The following is a 24,160-nucleotide window of genomic DNA, read 5'->3' on the forward strand; positions in this document are numbered from 1 at the left end:
ATGATCTGCACGCCCTAAATAACCTCTTCCAGATCCAAGCAGCTCCCCCACCTCCTCTCCAGGCTCAGTGAGGAAAGAGAACCGGTGTCTCCCCTGTCCTGCCTCGGGAAGAGCCCAGCCCAAGTTCCCAGCAAGAGGCCCAGGGAGCCACTTCCCAAACCACAGGAGTGACAGCAGCTCCCCACAGTGTTATGAAAGACCTTGGTCAGAGTGGGTGGGCCAGGGGACAGGGCATCATTATCACATCGGAAGCAGCTGCAGCTCAGCCCCAGTCTGTGCCTCAGCTCTGGCCTTTGGCTAAAGAGGAAAAGAAGAGATGATTCCACAGGCCTGAAGCAGCTGCTCAAGTTTCCCAGAGTGAGGCTAGCGAACGGAGAATTAGGAAGAAGCTGTTTCTCCTGGGATATACAAGGAAGGAAAGAAGGTGGGATGAAACGCCTTGGCCCTTCCTTACAGCAACCCTGGCTATAATCTGCTCTGGGAGGCTTTTCGATCACAAAGTCCACACACTGGGATAAAGACTCAACCAGGGCGGCCCCCCTCCCCCACATGAAGCACATTCCACTCCCCCACTCCAGGGGGGGTGCGTAGGCATGTCCTGCTGCTGCCAATAAATAACTCATGGTGGCTGTGTAAACCCAGAGGCAAAGTACTAGTGAGTGTAGACATGCAGTTTGACTTGTTGCTATCTGGGGGAAAGACCAGGAAGGAGTGGCACCCACTGGAGGTCAGGAGAACGGGTTTGGTTCACGCTGGCAGTGCAAGCCTGGGCTTGGGGCTACCCTGACTATCACACCACACTGTCCCATCTCTTATCAAAAAAAAAAAAAAAAAAGGCCTCTGCTACCCTCCCCAGGGACAGAAAGCCTCTTGAGGGTCTTAACTTTCCTTTTCCTGGTAAGTGAGGAGGCAGTGTGTGCTGGGGGGTGGGGAGGATTATGCACGCACCCGCAGCTGGCGGGGAGAGACAGAGTGGTCGGTGTAGATGCACAGTTTTTCGATGGTCAGGGGCGTAGTCTCGCGCAGCTTGGAGGCCAGCAGCATGCAGACCGCACCCAGGAGCTGCAACTGCGCCTTGCGGGTGGGGACGCAGGACAGGTAGCGATCCAGGTAGTTCATGGCCAGGGGGAAGACTTCCTCCTCACAGCGCTGCTCCTCACACACCTGGGGGAGGGCGCACAGTCACTTCTCGGGCAGAAGCAAAGGAAACGCAGCAGCACTAAAGGGGGGGGGGCGGTGCGCTGAAGGGAAGTGGAATAGGGAGCAAGAATCGGGAGGGGGTAGGTGTACTTACAGTGACAAGGACTAATACGCAGGATGCGCCTTCCCCAAGGTGTCGTCCCCCCTCCACTTCCTCTGCGGTGCCTCCTTCCCCCCGGGGGTGGGGGGAAGCGGGGTACGCCAGAGGCTTCCTCCCTTAAGGATTCCAAACTGAGACTGCCCCCCCCCCACCAATACCGAGGGTGAGAGGGGACGGAAGAGTCACCCACGGGAGCCAGAGAACTGGGACCTTAAACCCCATTACCGCCACCCAGTGCACACACCCAAAGGGAAGGGAGGAGACGCCAGCGGCTGCCTCCCGCACTTTTCATTTCCCTGACTGCCGGAACAGCGCGCCACCCCACCGCCTTCCCCGCCAGAACCCCGCGACACACAGGAACCGGCTCTGCGGCGCGGGCGGCCGAGCCCAGGGTTTTCCAGGCGCGCTCTCCCTAGAAGACCGGGCGGGGGAGCGAGGCGGGAGACGCTGAAAGAAGCCGGAGGGGAGAGGGTGGCCCTTGTCCCGCTTTTCCGGCCCGAAGAGAGGGTTACTTGGGGTGCCAAACAACTGGCAGTCAAAGTCAGGGTTGGAGAAGGGAAAGAAAGGGACACCAGGGAGGCAGCCGGGTAGGGTGCACGAGTGAAAGGAGTGAAAGGCCAGGCCCCGAGGATCTGCGCCACAGAAACATCTTGCTGATTGTTGTTGGGACCAGGATGTCCCAAGCCGGGGACGCCGGGGTGGCGGGGGAGGGGAGACCCTCCGGGCGGTACCTCCAGCATCCAGTACGCCAGCATCTTCCGCATGTGCGGCTTGATCTCCCTCTGCACACACTGGAAGTAAGAGGCGCGGGGCACGTAGCGCTCTTCCAGGCGGAGCAAGCTCTGCAGGACACGCTGGTCCCCCAGCAGCCGCGGGTCCGGCCCGGCCCGGGGCGCGTGCCGGGTGCCCTCGCAGCACAGCAGCTCCATACTCGGGCAGCGCACGGGCAGGGCGGGAGTGCGGGCTCGCGAGCCAGAACGCAGGCGGCGGGCCGGAGAGCGCGGGGCGCAGGTCTAGTGCTGGCGCTGGCACTGCGCGGCGGAGCCTCAGCCCGCCCCCGCCGCCGAGCGCGCCGCTTCCCTGACAGGCGCCCCGCCCCTCGCGACCGAGTAGCAACCGTGGAATGCTCGGACGTCGCGACGTTCCAGGGGGCGGGGCCTCCGGCGCCCAGACGGAAAGGGCTGGCGGGCGCTCCCCCTCCCCCCGGGCGACTGCATTGGTCCCCGGGGCGCGGGCCGGCCGGCTTCCGGGCGCTCCGGGTCCTTCTGACCACCCGGTGGAGAGAAGTTCTTTCGAGGTGGGCCTCTTCCCCACCTCCGACCCCTCCCATTTTGCTTCTCTGACTCCAGTCGCCCAGGAAGGACTCCAGAGTTTATTCATTCATTCGTCAAACCGTGCTTCGCCCTTGGCTCTAGGGAATATAAATAATAATAAAACAGCTAGTTCTTAGTGAAGAGTGTTCTAAGCACTTATTAAATCTTCACGAAAAAGCTATGAGTTAAGTCATACTGATTCTGCGGTTGAGAAAACTGAAGTACAGTAACTATGATAATAGTTTGTCTGCAGCAGAGCTAGGATTGGGAAGCTGACGATCTGGCTCTAGAATCTGTGCTCTACACCATTGCTACTTAAACTGATCCCCAGACCAGCAACATCTTCATCGCCTGAGGGCTGGTTAGAAATGCAGACCCTCAGGCCCATCCCTGACCTGCTGGATCAAAATCTGCATTTCAACAAGATCCCTGGTGATTCCTGTGCATATTAAAGTGTGAGAAGAGATAGTCTAAATCAGTACATTTTAGAAATACAACAGGGCGGAAAGGCCATGGCTTCAAGGCCTCACCTTGTCATTAAATTGGCCGTGTAGCCTTGGACAAACCCTGAAGTCGGCCTTAGTTTCTGTTTGAGGAAAACATGGGCAGAGAAACTAGCTCCTTTTTTTTTCAATCTATATATATATATATTTTTTTTTTTTTTTTTACCAGTTTCTTTTTTAAAAAATAAATTTATCTATTTTTGGCTGCGTTGGACCTTCGCTGCTGTGCACGGGCTTTCTCTAGTAGCAGTGAGAGGGGGCTGGCTTCTCACTGTGGTGGCTTCTCTTGTTGCGGAGCACAGGCTCTAGGCATGTGGGCTCAGTAGTTGTGGCTCGCGGGCTTAGTTGCTCCCCAGCACGTTGCATCTTCCTGGACCAGGGCTCGAACCTGTGTCCCCTGCCTGGGCAGGTGGATTCTTAATAACTGCGCCACCATGGAAGTCCAAAACTAGCTCCTTTTTGGAGGAGTTTCTTGCTCAGACTCTATATAAAATCTTCCAGTTGCCATTTCTTCTACCTCCCAAACTTTGGGACTTTGCAGTTTGTCCAAAGCTGGATTCCACATGACCAGGAGGCAAACCACAAGCCTCCAGTAATGCTCCAAATGGGAGGAGGCCTTGGGGATCCCTGCCTCTCCTGGGGTCCTCCAAGGAGAGGAGACGCTAAGGAAGCGAGTTACTAGAGAAATGACACCCTATATAAGAGGCAAGCTCTCGCGTTAAGCATTTTCTCAATGAATTGTTCTTTTTTATATAATAATTTTTTGTTGTTTTCATATCATGGAAATATTCATCTGCATTGTAGAAAACAGAAAATACTGATAAGTCACACAAAAAAGGAAATAATAATTACTCACAATTGCACCATCCTGATAACCCTTTAAAATGTCAATGTTTATTTTTCTAAAATTATTCTCTGAATAAACACATATATTTTTAAAAATGAGATCATTCTGCAAAGTTTTGTAAGCTGTTTTTTCTCACTAAAAAGTATACTGTCAACACATTTTCCATCTCATTAAATATTCTTCAACATATTTTTAATGACTTCCTAGTATGCCATTGAGTGAATAGATCATAATGTATTTCATCAAACCTGTATTGTTGGCAATTTAGATAGTTTCTAGTTCTTCTCTATTAGAAATAATACTGTAAAATATTTTTGTGGTAATATCTTTGTGCACACTCATGATTATTTCTAGAAGTGAATTAATTTCTAGAAGTGGAATTTCTCAATCAGAGGTTATGAAACATTCTAAGGCTTTTGATACAGTTCTTATTACCAAATTTCCCTGCTGAAAGGCTGAACCAATCTAATGAACAAACATTAGATATCTACTTAAAAAAAAAAAAAGCACCTCTACCAACTGGCGAGATGAAAAGTGGTTTATTAGTAATCTGCATAAATTTTAAATTCAACAGCTCTTGTTGTGTCAGCGTGAATGTGTGCTGTGTACCTTGTCTGATCTTGCAAGTCATCTACTCTCTTCAAAAATACAAACAAGAAGTTCCTTTAGTTAACTAATCATTGCATTGCACTCTTTTGTTAAGGAGAACAATGAATCTAAAATTATAAAGATTAGATATGAAGTTATGGGGAGGCAAAGATGTTGAAGTGTAAAGGGCTTTTAGGGGAACAAAAAAATGTAGCTTTTGAAGTTAAATACATAACCAGAAACCAGATCTGTCCTGAAGGAAGATGTTTCTTTACTTTCAGAATTATTGAGTAGGACTGTTCAGTTAAGAAGATTGTGCATCTTTGATGAGACAGTAAATCACCAGTATTTTTTACTTTTTTCAGAAGTATATTATTATTTCCCCACATTTTACAGAAAGGGAAACCTGTACTCAGAGTGGCTAAATAATTTGCCCAAGGTCACAAAGCTAATAAGTGGTAGAGGCATGATTCAACCTAGGGAGTCCGCCTGCAGCATTCATGCTCTTAACTACTTTATTCTACTGCCTCTTGTGCTCCTTCATGAGTGCAAATTGACTTATTAGTTGTTGGTTTACTGAGGAAGGGGAACACCTGCACCCTGTGGAAGGTGGCTCCTGGTGAGCAGGGCCTTTTGAAGGATACCTCTGCCTCGCCCCTAGCTGGGACTGCCATGCCCAGAGCAGAGTCATCCTGGGCCTCCAGGCCAAGGTCAGCTACAAGCCGGCTGTCCTACAAGGAGGCAGGTGAGCTCAACACAGCGCCTAGGCAGAAGAGTTTCTGGAGGGCTGGCTGATCTGCTTGGGAACTTCACCAAGCACCTCCACCTCAAAGAAATAGGGGCTCCCCTTGTATTTTTCATAAAAGAAGAAAAAAAAAGACAAAGCACTGACCAGGGCCAATATGGGGAGGAGTTTCTGCCCAGGTGCATTCAATTAGAAAAAGTTGCTCAATGAAATGGCAAATTAGAGGGGTGGGAATGGAATGTCACAGGCCAGATGAAAAGCCCCAAGGAGGAAGGATGCAATGCTTTCTTCCTCTTCTTCCTTCTCCCACTCCTCCTCCTCTTCAGCATTGAAATGTCCCCATTTGAGAACTGAGGGGGTGGACAAGGTGACGGGTGAGGCCCATCACCCCACAGGCTACATTCTATAGCTGTTACCTTCAGACCCATTGAGATGACAGGTAGAGGCAAGGCAGCCTGGGTGGGGGGCTGGGGCAATGCTGCGGGGTCAGGCTGCTTGTGTTCAAAGCCTGGCTCCACCGTTTGCTCTTTGGTCCAATGAAGATAATAATAGTTTTACCCCACACAGGGGTTCTGAGGACTAACCAGGCAGAAAGCATCTTGCCTGTGCCTGGCCCATATGAGCATTCAAAGATGGTAGTTTTGCTGTTGTCGTTGTTCCCTCTTTCAAGGAGTACCCTTTCTCCTATGAACATACACCCGGAACCCCTCAGAGAAAAGCAAAATTTGAGGACCAGAAGCCCTCCTTCTGGAATGGCAGCTCCAACAAACTTAGATGATCCAGATCACCGTGTGAAGTACATGGTCAGGGGGTTGGTGGTGAACACTGCAGGGCCCGGGGACACACTGCTCTGTCACTCCACCCTCCCTGGCTGTGTGACTTTGGGCAAATTATACCACCTCTCTGTGCCTCAGTTTCCTTTTCTGAAAATGAGAATGATAGTAATGAAACCGTGCTTATGTTGCAGGGTTTTGTTGCTAAGCAAGGCTGCTCGGTTTTGCAACCCTGCTTTCTTAAGTGATTATTAACTTACAGGGGTCTCCCATACTTTTTTCTTTACTTACAATCCCCTAGTGGAATTAACTATCAGTAATACCTCCCCTAAGTGTGGTTGGGAGGATGAAATGCACTCATTCGTGTCAAACACACAGAACAGTGCCTGGCATATGGTGAGCCATTAGAAAAAAAAAGTTCATGGTGATTGTGGAATTTACAGGCACAAATTTCTTTATCTATAGGGACTATTTATGATAATAAATGTAATATGATGGATGTGGAGGCACCTGGAATATATAAAATGCCAGGGATTACTGTAGTGGTGGGAAAGATTTGGCAAATTCTTTGCTTCAGAAGGGATGAAGACGACAAGTGTTCTGGTCAATGAAACAATCCAGTATATGAAAAGCGGTCTAACATGCCTTTATCGGATTCCTAGTTTTCCGAGAACTGGAGAAACTTATATGAATACTATTTCCCCCCAAATTTTTACTTGGAAATATTTCAAAACTACAGGAAAGCTACAAGAATAGCACAGTGACCACTAACACACCCTTCACCTAAATTCCTACGTGTATTTTGCTGAACTATTTGAGACCTAATTACAGACATCATGACTCCTTACCCTTACGTTTTTCAGCCTGTGTCTCCTAAGAATGCAACAGTCTCCCAGTAACCATGAAACAATGATCCCAATTAGAAATTGCATACTAATACAATACCACAGACAATCTACATACAAAGGTCCCCAGTTGTTCCAGTAATAGCCTTTCATAGCTTTTTGCTTTCTCAACCCAAGATCCATTCGAGGATTGTGTTTGCATTGTTACCTCTTTAATCTCCTTTACTCTAGAACAGTTCCTCACCCTTTTTTAAAGTCTTTGATGGACTTCCCTGGTGGTCCAATGGTTAAGACTCTGTGTTTCCACTGCAGGGGGCATGGGTTTGATCCCTGATGAGGGAACTAAGATCCCACATGCCACGCTCTGTGGCCAAAAAAAAAAAAAAAAGTCTCTGATAACACTGGTATTTTGGAAAGCCAATTGTTTTAATTAAGCCTTAAACCAAACTGAACAACATTTTTTTTTTTTTAGGATTCAGGAGACACTTCAGGGCTTACAGTAATCCAGGTCACTATTTTCAGCATCTGTTTTAAAATATTTCAGATCAGTAATCTCCAAAAGTTTTTGTTCATCCATTCCTCAGTAAAAACTAAGCATACTCTTCCAATGGATACAGAATACTTCATTTATAAACTATGTCCAAACCTGCTACTCTAACATATTATGTACATTATAGAACATACAAAGAAAATGTAAAGAGTAAGACAAAAATACACAGAATAGAATTTTTCACATTTTCTTCCCACTCTACAGTGGAATGTCTTACACCCAGTGTTCGCCATTATTTGTCTATCCAGCTCCCAAGACAGGTTTCACTGTTGATCAAGAAACTCTCTCCCACTGAGCCTGAATGGGTCTTAAAAATTTTAACACCGGGGACTTCCCTGGTGGTGAAGTGGTTAAGAATCCGCCTGCCAATGCAGGGGACACAGGTTCGAGCCCTGGTTCCGGAAGATCCCACATGCCACGGAGCAGCTAAGCCCGTGCGCCACAACGACTGAGCCTGTGCTTTAGAGTCTGCGAGCCACAACTACTGAGCCTACGTGCTGCAACTACTGAAGCCCACGCGCCTAGAGCCCGTGTTCCGCAACAAGAGAAGCCACCGCAATGAGAAGCCCGCGCACCGCAACAAAGAGTGGTCCCGCTGGACGCAGCCAGAGAAAACCCGCGCGCAGCAACAAAGACCCAACGCAGCCAAAAATAAATAAACAAATAAATAAATTTATTTTTTTTTTAAAAAGTGTTAACACCGGGACTTCCCTGGTGGTGCAGTGGTTAAGACTCAGCGCTCCAATGCGTGGGGCTCAGGTTTGATCCCTGGCTGGGAACTGGATCCCACATGCATGCCGCAACTAAGGAGCCCATATGTTGCAACTAAGGAGCCCACCTGCCACAACTAAGACCCAGTGCAACCAAATAAATAAATAAATAATTTTTAAAATAATTTTTTTTAAATGTCAACACAGCACTCTGGACAGGGCTACCAAATCAGAGCAGGCACGTGAGTTGACCTGTTTTCTGTTTCTGTTTTACACAGGAGGCTGCCTTCTCGGCAACTCCACACAGATGTCCAATAGGCACTTTCAGACTCAACTTCTCCAAAACGGATATCCTAAGCTTTCCCTCAACAAACCTGCTCCTCGCACCAGCTTCCCCTTATCAGCACATGGTAACTCCATCCTTCCAACTGCTCAGGCCAAAACACTCGGTGTCATTCTTGACTGTGTTCTTTCAAATCCCACATCCATCCATCGGCAGGGCATGGATCATCTACTTTCAAAATATCTCCAGAATCCACCCTCTTTTCTTCTCTTCCTCTGCTACCTCCCTGGTCCAAATTCAATTCTTTGTCCTAACTGGCCTCCCACATCCAACACATCACCCATTTCTGATTGGTTCTATGTCCAAAACACATCTCCAATCTTTGCCTTTTCTCTATTTCTACGGCTACCACCCTGGCCTCAGCGGCATCATCTGTTGCTTGGATTGGGGTGGTGGCCTCCTGACGGGCATCACTGGTCCACCCTTGCCCCATCCAGTCTAGTCTCAACCCCCCAGGGCTCTCCATTCACTCGTGTGATTATCTCTCACTCACTCTGCTCTGGCCACCCTGGTCTCCTTGTTACTCTGGGAACATACCAGGTGTACATGTCCCCTTTGTATTTGCTGTTTCATCTGCCTGCAGTGTTCTGCCCCTTGATGTCCCCAAAGCCCCTCCCTCACTGCCTTTGGGCTTTAACTCAGTCACATTTCTCATATAGCCTTTTCTGGCCATCCTACCCCAACCCTGATTCTCCCTGGGCCCTTTCACCGCTTTATTTTTCTGCTTACCACTAACCACTAACATACACTATACTCTACCTTCATGTTCTGTTTATAGTTTGTCCATTCCCTCACCACCCCACCGAAACCAAATGGTGCCTGGTACACAGTAAGTGTTCAAAACATCTTTTTTGCATGAATGAATGAATGCATGAATGAGACAAGCTGGACGTGAGAAAAACACCAGCACAAGTTGCATGATAAATGGCAACTCACTCGTGGTCAGTGAGGAGCTCTAGAGCACAGGGTCAGTGGGGAGGGGTGGGGCTGGGCCCAGTGGACAGCATGTGTTCCCCCCACAAAGCCAGGAGTCTCTGCTTAGCCCCAGCCTTTTGCTACACCATGGTAAGGAGCCATCCAATTCCTTTAGTTTCCAAGGCACACACATGCTCTATGGGCTGGATCTGATGGGCAGGGAGCAGTTTGCAATCTCTAGTCCATATGTTGCTTGTGAAAAGAAACCTCAGGTACTGGCCTGAACCCGTCAAGTCTCTCCTTATCATAAAATGAGAAGACAACCTATATATTCACACATGTGCTTTTTCTCTCTTGTTCTGGCTGCCAGGGTTCTGAATAAATGAGACCTTCCTGTTTGATATTCCTGTTCCACAGCTAAGGGTGAGGTGAGATCTGGGCCTCAGGTTTGGATGGGTAACTTGCTACAGCAAAATACCTGGCAAAGAGAGACTGGTCTTTGCACTTCCAGCTGGGAAGCAAGGAAGCCAGTATTCTTCATTCTAGGCACGAGATAGCCCTGCACCAGCTTAGCATCACGAAAAGTAAGAGAGGCTCTGGAGTTAGGTTGCTGTTTGCCGGTTGTGTGATCTTGGCCAGGTTACTTAACTTCTCTGTCCTAGGCTTCTCATCTGCAAAATGGGGATAGTAATAGCACATACCTCATAGGGTGGGTGCAAGGATGAATACAGAGAAAGTACCTACAACAGCCCCAGGCTCATAGTAAGTGCTCAATAAAGGTAGCAGTGATGGTTAACAATCCACACTTACTGGAACGTGCTGGACCCGAGTCAGAGATGAGAAGCCTCCGTTTTAAGAGCTTCCAGTCCGGACTGGATGACCGTGGTGATCCTGCATCATGGAGAATCCCAAGATGTCATTAGGACAGAAGACTTATTTACCTGGGCATCTGCAACTCCCATCAGAGGCAGGCAGCGTGATCTGTGTGTGATGGGCAGGGTGGGCTGCAGTGGGAGTGGTAGGGGTGGGGTGATCCTGGGCACCTGAATTCCATGAGGCAGCCTACGGCGGAAGAAGTGGGACTGAAGGAGCTCAGAGGGTAGGTGGGGGCATCAGAGGGGAGAGGCAAGAAGGGGGCACCCAGAGAAAGTTTAGCTCCCAACTGTGGGGCACCTACCCACAGTTGGGAATTTTAGGTAGTAATAATAGTAGTACATCCCACTTGCTAAGCACTTTCTCTTAGCCAGGCACTGAGAGCTTTACCAAGTCACTCTAAGAGGCACAGGTGCTCTTATTACCCTCCTATAACAGATGGGAACAGAGAGACACAGGGAAGTTAGGTAACACCCAACACCAGACAGTGAGCAAGTGGTTGTCTTAGTTTGGGCTCCTCAGAAGCCGACTCTGAGACAAGGATTCAAGTGAAGTAATGTACCTGGGAGGTGATTCCAGGAAGCACCTGAAAGAGTGGGGAAATGAGACCCGAGAGGAAGGAAGCCGGTAAAGAATGCATCATTGGGTCAGTTACCACTGTGGGGTAGTGGCACTCAGTCCTTCTGGGAACTCTGGTAGATGGTGAAAAGCCCCATGCCTTGGGGGACCTGCTCCTGAGGGGCAGGGCGAGGGAACAGGGACACCTGTCCATCAACTCCTAACAGCCATGGTTGAGGGCTGCTGGGGATGGAGGTGGGTCTGGAATTAACCAGCACTTCCAGCTTTCCTGGGTGGTGGTGGGCATGGCAAGGGGGCCGACAGCCAGAACAGCCATCAGGCAAAGTCACAAGGCTGGGGCTTGGAAGGGGGCTGCTGCACCCTAAAATGTGAGGTCCACGGGCATCTGGGTGGAGAGTGTGTGCTACCTCGTCAGAGGTGGGATTCGAACGCAGGCGCCAGGGCAGGAGTTCTAATCCTGAATAAAAATATTTTTAACAGTTTTGCGCTCATTCAAAAGTTGTATGTGTACCAGAACATCAAACCTGGGGCTTTACCACGCTTCCTTTTTTATTTTTTTAAATTTATTTATGTTATTTATTTGTTTTCGGCTGTGTTCAGTCTTCGCTGCTGTGCACGGGCTTTCTCTAGTTGCAGTGAGCGGGGGCTACTCTTCGTTGCGGTGCGCGGGCTTCTCATTGCAGTGGTTTCTCTTGTTGCCGAGCATGGGCGCCAGCGCGCGGGCTTCTGTAGTTGCAGCACGTGGGCTCAGTAGTTGTGGCACGTGGGCTCAGTAGTTGTGGCTCGCAGGCTTTAGAGCACAGGATCAGTAGTTGTGGCGCACAGGTTTAGTTGCTCCGCAGCATGTGGGATCTTCCCGTACCAGGGCTCGAACCCGTGTCCCCTGCATTGGCAGGTGGATTCTTAACCAGTGCTCCACCAGGGAAGTCCTATCAAGCTTCCTTTTAAGATACATTATTTAATGAAAAACTGTTAATTTTGAAAATATGAAGTAGACAATAGCAGAGGAGGCACATGGATGTGGCAGCTGTGAGGACAGCATGTAAATGACAGACAGTTGGGAATTCGTGGAAGAGGAATAAAAGGGCAGAGTTTGGGGAATTCCCTGGCGGTCCCGTGGTTAGGACTCCATGCTTCCACTGCAGAGGGCATGCGTTTGATCCCTGGTCAGGGACTAAGATCATGCATGCCTCGTGATGTGGCCAAAAAAAACCCCAAAAGGCAGAGTTTTGAATCTGAAGACCTCAATTTAAGTCCCAGGACCCAGCTCTGTACCAGCTATAAACACAGAACCAAGCAAGCACCTCAACTCTGGGAGCCTGTTTCCCCATCTATAAAAGAGGATAACAAGAGGCCAAACTGCTTAGACAATGGTTCCGAGACCAGATGTGATGATGCACGAGTTAAAAAGCATGAAGTAAACTGTGAAGTGCTAGGCAAATCTGAGGAGTGATTCCAAGGAATACTGTGGACAACAGTAGGGATGGGGACTCCTACTCTGCCCCTCTTTGTGCCACGCGCAAAGTCCCCACTGTCACCACCCCAACTTCGGCCTCGCAAACAGAACCCAGATTTTGTTGTGGTATCAGATGGTTGTTTCAGGGGAGGCCCGACACTCCCCTGTCTCAGAGGTTGAACCTAAATTCTTCCAAACCAAATCATGATAATTCCACAGCTGGTTTAGGAATGGGCAGTTGTCATATTCTGGCCATAAGGTGTGAAGTAAGTCTAATAAGGGGGCTTCAGTAAGTGGGGTGCAAGAGAAAAATAGATTCATTTCTGCCTCAGGTGAGAATGGAGTAAGATGTGCTAATATTTATTGGATGCTTACTATGTGCACTATTCTAAGAGTTTAAAAAACTAATTCATTTAATCCATATAACATTAAACTTCTGAGGTAAAGCACTACTATCATTCCATCTGACAGAGAGGTTAAGCAATTTACCCAATGTCAGATAGCTATGGGATCTGAAACCAGGTTTGGCTACAGAACCCACACTCTTAACCATGTTGCTGTGATGCCCAGGGTAGCTGCACCCATCTTGCCATAATGAGAGAAGGAGCTGACACCTGAGAATGACAGCTGAACGATCAGAACAAATTTCCCTCCCTGATGTTGTTGAGCGGCTGAATTAACCAATCTTGGAACCACCTACCTCTGGGCTTTTTGTGATGTGTGAGATAGTATATTTTCCTTATTGCTTTCAGCTACTTTCACTCCCCAAACAAAAGTTCCTTTCTCTACTATCCCACGTGATAGGACAGCCTTTGATAGCAAACAGGCAAAGAACTCCACCAGACATTCAAGAAAACAGTAATTTCAATCTTATACAAACTCTTGCAGAGAATGTAAGAAGAGGGTTCACATCTCAACTCATTTTTAGTGTAACTTTGATTCCAAAACCCAACGAATACAAAATGAGAAAAGAAAATTACACTTATGAACATGAATGTAAAATCCTAAGCAAGATATTAGCAAACTGACTCCAGCAATACATAAAAAGGGGAATATGTTATTGACTTTATACCAAACATGCATGGTAGGGGCTTCCCTGGTGGTGCAGTGGTTGAGAGTCCGCCTGCCAATGCAGGGGACACGGGTTCTATCCCTGGTCCGGGAAGATCCCACATGCCGCGGAGCAACTAAGCCCGTGCGCCACAACTACTGAGCCTGCGCTCTAGAGCCTGCGAGCCACAGCCACTGAGCCCATGAGCTTCAGCTACTGAAGGCTGCGCGCCTACAGCCCATGCTCCACAACAAGAGAAGCCACCACGATGAGAAGCCTGCGCACCTCGATGAAGAGTAGTCCCCACTTGCCGCAACTAGAGAAAGCCCTTGTGCAGCAACGAAGACCCAACACAGCCAAACTAAATAAATAAGGTAAATAAACAAATAGAAAAAAATTTCTTTTAATGCATGGTAGTTTATTTTGAAAACATCGATATAATTCATCACACTAAAAGATTAAAGGGGAAAAAAATCATATGATCACATCAACAGAAGCCAAAAAAGTTTTTGATAAAATTCAACATCCATTTACAATATGAAAAAACTCTTGTCAAAGAAGGGATAGATGGAAACTTTCTTAGTCTGATATAGGGCATCTAATAAAATCCTACAGTAAACATCTTATTTAGTAGTGATACACTAAAAATAAACCAGGCAAAGTGCCAAGCATGCCAGGCCACTGGACAGAGCTTTGAGGGCCTTAGCAAAGGCAGGGAAAGACCAAGGGTTACTGCTTCCTCCTCCATGGCCATCCTAACCAGTCCTTTGTTCTCAAGGCCACCTGTGCCCAATGTTCTCAAGGCAGACCATCATTTCCCACCCCTCTCTTAACTTGTACATTTTTTAATGAATAGCATCACCTTTCTTCAGAGTCCTCAGATTTTAAGCCATCTTGGATTTCTTCCTTTCTTGGGTTTCCTATATCCAATTAGTTACCTGGCCCAACAAAACCATTCTCTGAAGCTCACTTAGATCCCACTCTTCCTATTCCTCCAGTAGGCTTTTAACAAATTTCTCAAAATTTTCCACCAAAGTAAACCCCCTTGACAGCAGAGAGAATTCATCTCTCTGAGGAATCTGGTTGCATAATCTAAAATTGCCTTCTGCAAACCTTAAAGTCTAATATTCTGCCTTAAAAATGTATATACATTTCGCATGTGGTCCATCATACAGTCATAACTCTTATAAAAATAATGGTTTAAATTACTTATGGTTAGGAAAATGAAACTCCATGGAACCCATGTGTATCATAAAACTAACCGAAGGAGTCTCAAACCCTCTTTTGAAAGGCTGGGCCTACATTACTATTGCAGAAGCCTCCCTGAGAGGCCCTAGGTCTTCACCCTGCTTCCACACAGATCCAGGATCCGTGGCCCAGAGCCATCAGATTAATCTCTCACAGACATGCCTTTCATCTCCAGTCCAAGGACCTGCTTATCAGGTCAAATTTAAAAGTCAACCAGCCTGGCTTTTAAAGTTCTCCTTCAAGAGGGCCAAGGCACCCCATCCCATTTTATCTTAGCTGGAGCACTCCAGCCCACCTCAGGACCTTATCACCCACCACTGGCATCCTTTCTCCAAATCTAGCTCCTTCCTTCAAGGCCTAGCTCCTGGCCCACCAATTCCAGGAAACTTGCAGGGTTGTAAGATTGAAAGACTCAGGGAAATTTTAAGACAAAAGGATTGTTGATGCCCAAAGAGGGGAACTGACTTGCCCAAGGGCACACAACCAGTGAAAGGTTGTTACAGACTGTTTTCATTGTTTCCCCAAAACCTGGAAACTCCTGGGGGTAGGTACCACATCTTTTTATTCCCCAAATTTGTTAACCTCCTGTAGGATAAAGACATGGCTGTGGTTCTGGACTCCCTGCTCAGGCAACTCCCCTGCTTGGAAGGCCTTTCCTCCACCTCTGTTCAGTCATTCACACTTGCAAAATCCAGTTTAAGATCCCTCTAATTGTCGGTTATTCACTTTTTCCCTTTTAAATTGTCATTAGTGTTGTTAAAACACTGAGCAAAAAAATACATTTTTAGAAAAGATCCACATTTCCCCCAAACTCACAAATCCAAGCCAGGTGACTTTTTCTTTTCTTTTTTTTTTTTAACATTCCCTCCAAGAGTGTTTGAATCATTAATTCTCTCATTCATTTATTCCACAGATCTTCATTGACATGCTATCAAATGCCAAGATCCTCCTGGGGCCATGAATACGAGGACAAATAAGACAGCTCTTTTTTCTTAAAGAAAATATAGTCTCCTGGGGGAAACAAAATGTACTTTGCTTTCCTTTTTTCTTTTTCTTTTTTTTTTTTTGCTTTCCTTCTTAATAATTTACCTTTGCTTGATTCTTCAATTGACTCAAGTATGTGGGTTTTGGGGCTTTGACTCATCCTGTGGCCAGAAAGTTCCCTGAAATCAGGAATTGAAGCTTCTAATCTTTTTGTATCTAAGTAGAATATGTTCCAGTTAATACTGGTTGTCCTGATATAATTATTAATGGTGCACCCTTTCACTCTCAAAAGTGCCCAGTTTGGAATAACACGTGTTGGTGAGGATGTGGAGAAATTGGAGCCCTCCTACACTGCTGATGGGAATGGTGCGGCCACTTTGGAAAACAATTCGGCAGTTCCTCCAAATGTTAAACAGAGGGACTTCCCCGATGGCGCAGTGATTAAGAATCCAGCTGCCAATGCAGGGGACACGGGTTCGAGCCCTGGTCTGGGAAGATCCCATATGCCACGGAGCAACTAGGCCCGTGAGCCACAACTACTGAGCCTGCGCGTCTGGAGCCTGTGCTCCGCAACAAGAGAGGCCACGATAGTGAGAGGCCCGTACACCGCGATGAAGAGTGGCCTCTGCTTGCCACAACTAGAGAAAGCCCTCGCACAGAAACGAAGACCCAACACAGCCAAAAATAAATAAATAAATAAATAAATAAATAATATAAAAAAAAAAAAAGAATCCACCTGCCAATGCAGGGGATACGGGTTCGATCCCTGGTCCGAGAAGATCCCACATGCTGTGGAGCAATGAAGCCTGTGCACTGCAACTACTGAGCCTGCGCTCTAGAGCCCGTGGGTCACAACTACTGAGCCTGTGTGCCACAACTACTGAAGCCCACACGCCTAGAGCCCGTGCTCCCCAACAAGAGAAGCAACGCAGTGAGAAGCCCGCGCACCTCAAAGAAGAGTAGCCCCAGCTCGCCGCAACTGGAGAAAGCCCACGCGCAGCAATGAAGACCCAATGCAGCCAAAAGTAAATAAATAAATTTTAAAAAGCATTCCAGATTGGATTAATAAATTATATGATCACCTTTTACCTAGGGTGGCCTTAGCATGAATGATTGACAGCATAAGGGCTTTTGAGTTAAACTTGGGCTGAATCCCACCTCTGCCACTGACTTCTTGTGTGACCTGGGAGAAATGATCTGATTCCTCGTCTGCAAAATAGGGTAGTAATATCTGCCTCAGAGGCCTGTTGTAATGTAAGTAAGCTTATGCGTGAAAAGTGCTGGGAGCCCCCCAATCCCATATTCAAAGTACTCAACTCTTAGTAGATATTTACACTGGAAAAGTCTGATCCAGAACAGATGGATGGACCAATGGATGGAGCAAGCCTGAAGCAACTCAAGATTCAGGGAGCAGGTTATACCCACTCCACAAAACGATATGTTCTCCTTAAAAAGGTACTCAAGGAGAAGCAGCAGACCAAGTTCCCCGCTGTCATCCATTCTGCTTGGTCATTCAGCACCCACATCCGGTGCCCTACAGGGTGCAAAGCCCTAGGCTGAGCTTCCTGGAGGATAATGGGGAGAGATCAGGATACCCACTTTCAGAAGTTTCCCCTCAACAGCGGGAGGCTGGGCGTGTGCAGAGGAAGAAGGCAGCCGGCACAAAGGCCACGTAAACAAGTCCAGGCTGACCGGAAGCACCCCTGGTCTGAGTGCCTCTGAGCAGATAACCCCGACTAGGTCAACCGTGTGCTCTCCCTGAGATGTGCCCTCCATCACCTACCATCGAATGCTGAGGTGTGTCAAATAGTCCCAGTGATGCCTTAATCAAAACCCTCATCCACAGCTCCCCTCGCTCCTCCAGACTCCATCTGCCTCTAGAACTACAAAAACATCTTCCAGGGCTTAAGCCCAGGCCCTGGTTTTCTCCTTCACGTACACCTCTGAGACCTCACCCTATTCCTTCAGCCTCAGCTTTCATGTTTCTCCAGCTCTAACCTTCATCCCGAACTCCCAGCCCACACCCCCACCTGGATGTCACACAGACACCTTGAACACAAGATGCTCGAAACCTATCTCTCCTTTTTTTTTGCATTCTGTGTTGGTTAACCATGATCCACTGGGTCACCCAAGATGAAAACGTGGACATTAGTCTTTCTCAGCTCCTCTGGATCTGAGTTTCCACATCAATCTATAAGCAGATCCTGTCACCTCTACTTCCAAAATGTCTCTGGACTCTGGTCCCTCCATTCAAGGCTCCGGTACTCCCAGCTAAGCCTAGCACTGCTGCAATACTCTCTTCCCATGGTCTCTCTACCTCCATTCACCCTCTCCAGCCTGTGTTCCCCAGGATTGCCCAACCACTCTTTCAAAACTTCAGGAATGCACACGTGCTCCCTTTGCTTCTTTAAACCTTAAAATCTCTGTGTCTACAGGGCAAAATCCAGACCACTTATCCGAAATGGATGTGTAAAGTCGGCCATTAAAAAAAAAGGCTGCCATGATCTACCCTAAATTCTCCCTCCAGCTTTATCTCCCCTCCAATCCCCCCACCCCTTCCGACCTATACTCCAGGGCCACTGAGTGTCCAACACGGATGCTCCTACTCAGCCCACACATTGCTTTCTGCCTAAACCCCACATCCCCACCACTCTTCAAATGCTCCATGTCCTTCAAGGCCAGCTCATATATCACTTCTGCAGAGACGCTCGCCTCAGTTTCTCTGCTGAAGTCTGAAGGGAGCTGTGGGGTGAGATACAGGGTCCACAGAGGCCACCCTGACTACTGACCAGGCAGGAGGAGTGTGCCTTTGCGAAGTCATCATAATTCAGGGTCAGGTCCTCAGCTTTGCAGGAGAAAGTGTGTTTCTTGAGGCTGCCCGTGGAGTAGACACAATCTAATTGTCTCCAATAAAGGCCGTGGAAAGAAACGGAGAGACAAAACAGAAAAACAGAGCCACAGGTGAAGCTCAATCCCAGCTGATTCGCCCATGCTGTCATTGACACGGGAAGTCAAAGTCCAACCAGAGTGTGGCATGGTGAACAGAGCAGCCTGTCCTCAGCCAAGGCGCCCATTGTTCCCACAAAAGACCGTGTAGGGACTTCCCTGGTGGCACAGTGGTTAAGACTCCGCGCTCCCAATGCAGGGGGCCTGGGTTCGATCCCTGGTCAGGGAACTAGATCCCACATGCATGCTGCAACTAAGAATTTGCATGCCATAACTAAGACCTAGCACAAATAAATAAATAAATAAATAAAAAGACCGTGTAGAGCAACAGTCGACATTGTGAGTCAAGAGTTACAGAACTGGCTGGGGGCTTCCTGGTGGCGCAGTGGTTGAGAGGCCGCCTGCCGATGCAGGGGACACGGGTTCGTGCCCCAGTGCAGGAAGATCCCACGTGCCGTGGAGCGGCTGGGCCCGTGAGCCATGGCCGCTGAGCCTGCGCGTCCGGAGCCTGTGCTCTGCAACAAGAGAGGCCACAGCAGTGAAAGGCCCGCGTACCGCAAAAAAAAAAAAAAAAAAAAAAGAGTTACAGAACTGGGGTTTGAAACCCAGCGTGGCCACTTACTCTGTGACTTTGGATGACTTAACCTAGACTCTTGCCTTCCTCATCTGTCAAATGGGGCTAGTGATTCCCTTTGTCCTGGCTATTCCATCTGCCTGGACCACTCTTCCCCTAGATTCCCACACAGCACCCTTCCCCCTTCTCTCATGCCTCTGCTCACTGGTCACCTTCTCAGAGAGGCTTTCCTGACCTTTTTAGATAAAATGGGAGCCACTTCCCCTACCTCTAGAATTCCCATCCTCCTAACCCTGCCACATCCCCAGTGCCTGGACCAGGGCTTAAGGGAAGTGTTCAACAAATGCAGCAGAATGGATGAGTGAAGCAAACGGATCTCACAGAGGTGTGAGGCTGTAAACTGTACAGAACTGTGCATGGCCCACCCCATGCAATGTTACACTTTATTAGGAGAGCCTCCTACTGAGAGCCTGCCACATACCAGGCACCCAGAGATGCCCAAGGGGAGCTGGGGGCTCAGAGTCCTGTTGGAAAAACAGATGGAAACCTCGGGAGAAGGGCACCTGCTCCAGGCTGTGTGTGTGTGTGTGTGTGTGTGTGTGTGTGTGTGTGTGTGTGTGTGTGTGTGTGTGTGTTTATATGGTTTTTCTCCTAGTGAAGACTTAGTGAGGCTTAGTGAGGTGCAAGGACCAGGAATATTTGGTGTGTGGTTCAGCACTGCCAGCAGGTAGGGCGCAAGACAGGATGGTGGCAAGAACGGAGGCCGGACAGAAGGCAGGGCAGATCATGAAGGACTTTGCGGCTGCAGCAGAATCTGAGCTGTGCCCCAAAGGCAATGGAGAGCTATTAAAGGGTTTTCATCTGCACCAGAACCTGAGTACATAAGCATCTGGAGTTTCAGGAAGAGTAAACTAAGTGAGCAGTTAAGAGGTTCTTGTAATAACTTAGTGAGAAATTCCAAGGGCAGCTTATGATAATAGAAGAAATGCAGGAGACAGAATCACTGGAACTCGGTGGCCGTTTGGATGGTGGTGGGGAGAATAGTCCAGGCCGACTCTCGGGAGTCTGGCTTCGGCAATTTGGAGGAAGGTGTTTCTGTTTCCTAGGATTAGGAATCTAAGTGGAAGAACAGATTTAGGGGAAAAGATTCTCTGTTTCACAGGTTGCCGTTGAAGTGTCCACATTCAAGTGAAGTCCCACACCGGCCAGACATAATAAATAGGTGTCATTTATAGAGTCCTTACCGTGCGCTTGGAATGCCGAGTCTATTTTCATTCTCACAACAATCCTCTAAGGTAGGCATTACTATCCCATTTCACAGGTAAAGAGACTGAGACTAAAAAAATAACCTTTAAGGTCCACAGCCAACATGGGCCCCGCTGGAGTGTGAGCTCTGGCCCTGGCTGCAGACACCCTCCCCTCTCTCGGACCTTGACCTGGATGCCTTGAGCCTGGATGACAGGGGTATGCACGCACCTCTGAAGTCCTCAGCACAGGCAACCCAGCCCCGGACTGGATGCTGCCACCTAGGAAATGTGTGAGAGCAGAATACAGAGATCACCCACATCCAAGGGGTAAGTGGAGAAAGAGGGGCCTCGGAAGGGAACAACAGCCCGAGAGGTGGGGAGAGAAGGGAGAAAGCTGAAGCAAACAGCTGATGCCAGATCACGATGCCGCCAGAGGTCAGCAGCGCCAGGACCCCTCTCTCAGCCCAAGCACCCCCTAGCCCCACTGACGCATTCTTTCTTCAGATACGTTAACAGAGGCCAAGGGTTAAGGTCGAGCCCTCCTTGGCTCTAGAAGCCTCTGTGTCTCTTTAGATCCGTTTGCCTATTTTTACTCTGACCCATTATGTATCGATTTTATAGTTTACCTCAGAGCAGAGGATCTTAATTTCAATTTCTGGGAAGTTTCTTCCAGGCTGACCTCCTGCAGTGTGGAATGTAACAAAAATATTATCTATTAGGCCTGTAGACTCAGATCTAGATTAAAATACAGGCTCTGCTGTGTGACCTTGACCCTCAGCCTTCTCACCTATAAAATGGGGATCATATAAGCTGCTTGTAGGGGTGGTTCTGAGGGAGAGAAATGCACCTCCAACATCCAGTTTACGGTATGTGTTGTAATTATTACGTTGTCTCCATTTACTGCTTGGCTTCATTCCTGATCACTTGGTGAACTGGTGAAGAATCCTTTTTTTTTCAGCGGCGCCACGTGGCTTTCAGGATCTCAGTTCCCCAACCAGGGATTGAACCCGGGCCATGGCAGTGAAAGCCTGGAATCTTGACCACTAGGCCCACTAGGCTACCAGGGAACCGCCGAGCTTATGAAGAATTCTGATGCCCCTACTCCACTCCCAGACCGGGAGACCAGACTCTCCAGGCCTGGGGCCCAGGTTCTGTATGTTTATCCCCAGGTGGTTATGAAACACGTCCAGGGCTGAGCCACAAGTCCCACTCCAGCAAGGAATTACTCCCTCCTTCCTATATATCTTCATGCTGAATTTCTCAGTCTATTCGTAAACTACCTCTTAGAAGGAAGGTCTGTCTCTCCTAAGATCGTACATTCTCAGAGGGCCACCCCCTCCCAGGATGAATGTGGTTATTCCCAAACCAACAATCTATTGAGTCATGTCTCCTATCCATTTACAAGAATTTCATTGTCAAAGGGCAACCAGGAGCTTTCTAATTTATTCATATATTCCCTCATTTGCAGTTGCCCCTTGAAGCTCTCTGCAACATGGATAATTGAGAATTCACACACATTCTGGGGTGAGGTTGGAACAAATGGAAAGAGAAGAAGTTTAGCACAAGTTCATCCAAGTCTCCTCCAGGTATGAATATCTGCTTCATAATTAATGATAACAAGAACAACAGAAACAGTTATATATTCTGTGTGTCAGGCATGGTTCTAAATGTGTTACATAAATTAATTATTTTAATACTCAAATTTATTGTTATCCCCGCTTTACAGAGGAGGAAACTGAGAGGTCCAGGATCTGGATTTAATGATTTAAGGACAAGCTAAGGAGACATGGACTGGGCAAGCCCCCAGCGGCCTCAAACCAGAGACCACTGGAGAAGAAAAACTGACCTTGTCCCCAGGCCTGGGGAGGATGCAGGAGGAGGAGGGCTGAGTCCCAGGAAACCAGACTTGGGGTCACAGCTGACCACAGGCCAAAGGCTTCCTGGATTCCCTAGCAGAGGAATGAGACACATGAAAGGGAAATTCCTCCAGGAAAAGACAGCATTTTTGAGGGTTTTTTGCCCTCATCTCTGATTTCAGACCCATGGTTTCTTTGCTGAGTCATGGAGGACATTTTGAAAGGGGTGGGGCGGTGGCGGAGTATCAAGTCCCGGCTCCCAAGGCCGGAGTCGCTAGGGGCCTCCTGGGCAGCCCAGCTCCCTGCCCCTGGAAGGCTGACACCACCCAGCACCTGTTCTAAAAATAGTTCACCAGGAGGAAGTATATTCTACTCTCTTCTTCCTCATCTTCCCCTGAGTCTCTTCAGTGAATAAATTAAAACACGAATGAATGCTTGAATGAATAATCAAGTCAATAAGTGATGGGACAAACATTTACTGATCCCCTGCTGAAGGCTTTGGAATCAGATACCCCTTGGATTCCAGCTCTGCCACTCATGACACTAGGCAGGCGACGGAGCCTCAGTTTCTTCACGTGCAAAATGGGGGTATTTGTTTCAGTCTACAAGCTTGAGGGGAGGGCCAAGGGAGGTAAGAGAGGCAAAACTCTTGGCACCCAGTGGCATTCCATAAATGGTACCTCCTGTGTGCCAGGCACCGAGAGGGGTTGGATATCAAAGAGGAATACACCTGCTTCTCTAGTTCACAGCCCAGTGGGAGGGGAAATAGAGATACAATGAATCAACACAATGGATGAGTGCTAGAAGACAGGCCAGGTCCCAAGGCAAAGGACACAGAAGGGAAAAAGACCAGCTTCCAAGTTGGGATGGGGCACATCTGGAAGTTTCTGCTAAAGTCTCTGGTCCAGGGCTTCTCAGACAATCACCTGCACAGAACCACCCAGGACTTCGTGAAAATGCAGACTACGATTCAGCGGTTCTGGGTGGGGCCTGAGATTCTGCACTTCTAACTAGCTCCCCCAGCAATTCTGAACCAGGGATCACACTTTGAGTCCACAGCAAGGCAGCTGTCGGCTGTCCTCACACCCACAAATTTCTCTATTACTCTTTGTATCCATTTTAGGACACCTGCTCAAAGTGACTTGCAGAACCTGGTAACTGGGCAGCTACCTGAGCCCCTCCCCAGATCCCAGAATCAAAGTCACAGATACACCCTGGTGACTCTGTTGCCCACTAAGGTTCATGTCCTTGAAGGTAGTTATTTATTTGCTTCCTCCAGCCTTCCCCTTTCTAGGCCAGATCATCCAAATGCTTCAAATATTTTCACATCCGGTATTTTGTAATGAATTCCCTTTAAAAGGTCATATATTTAGGAGAAAGGAGTTTAATTATGAGTCTTTTATTAATGTAAACCATCTTCATTCCATATCAAGGGGTAGGAGAGGGGAAACCACTGGAAAAGATTAGAATTTTTTGCTGATTTTGATAAAACAGTGGTTATCAACAAAGATAACATTGAGCTGACAGCAAACAGGGTAAGATGTGTCACCAATTCAAAGATTATTTTAGATAAATCACTGCACCAGAAAACAGAACTTGCCCTAAAATCTTATGGTTCACATACGGCGGGAACTTTGATGGAGTTTTCCCCAAATTTGACAACTATCCTAATATTTATATTGATATCACCAGTCACTTGTGAAGCTGGAATAAACTTTTCTAAACCATCGATAATTTAAAAAACCTCCAATCAACCATGCTAGATAACACTGGGTTATCTTTTTTATTTTCTCTGTGGAAACTGTCATAAGAAGATACAAAGAGGATGCAGCCAAAAGATGTAGGAAAAAAGTATTATAGAGGAGAATCAAGTAGATAACACAAATATTCTGTTATTTTTCTGGATTTGGTGAC

The 24,160-nt window shown here is 47.8% G+C and overlaps 1 protein-coding gene across 3 annotated transcripts in view; it reads right to left on the minus strand.

Moving 5' to 3' along the window:
- Positions 1-24,160, minus strand: part of CCND3 (cyclin D3) — an 81,746-nt gene that overhangs the window by 4,934 nt on the left and 52,652 nt on the right. The window contains exons 1-2 of one of the 3 annotated variants that reach the window (XM_082849163.1): positions 2,032-2,311; positions 949-1,164 (exon numbers count right to left, since the gene is read on the minus strand). In XM_082849163.1, coding sequence (XP_082705289.1) covers positions 949-1,164; positions 2,032-2,229 — 414 coding nt within the window. In that variant the 5' untranslated portion in view covers positions 2,230-2,311. Of the gene's footprint in view, positions 1-948; positions 1,165-2,031; positions 2,312-9,910; positions 9,986-24,160 lie in introns of those variants that run through there. The other 2 variants (XM_082849164.1, XM_082849165.1) reach the window with 2 other exon arrangements.

Source organism: Leucopleurus acutus (genome assembly GCF_964270905.1).
Source record: "Leucopleurus acutus genome assembly, chromosome: 10".
NCBI lineage: Eukaryota > Metazoa > Chordata > Mammalia > Artiodactyla > Delphinidae > Leucopleurus > Leucopleurus acutus.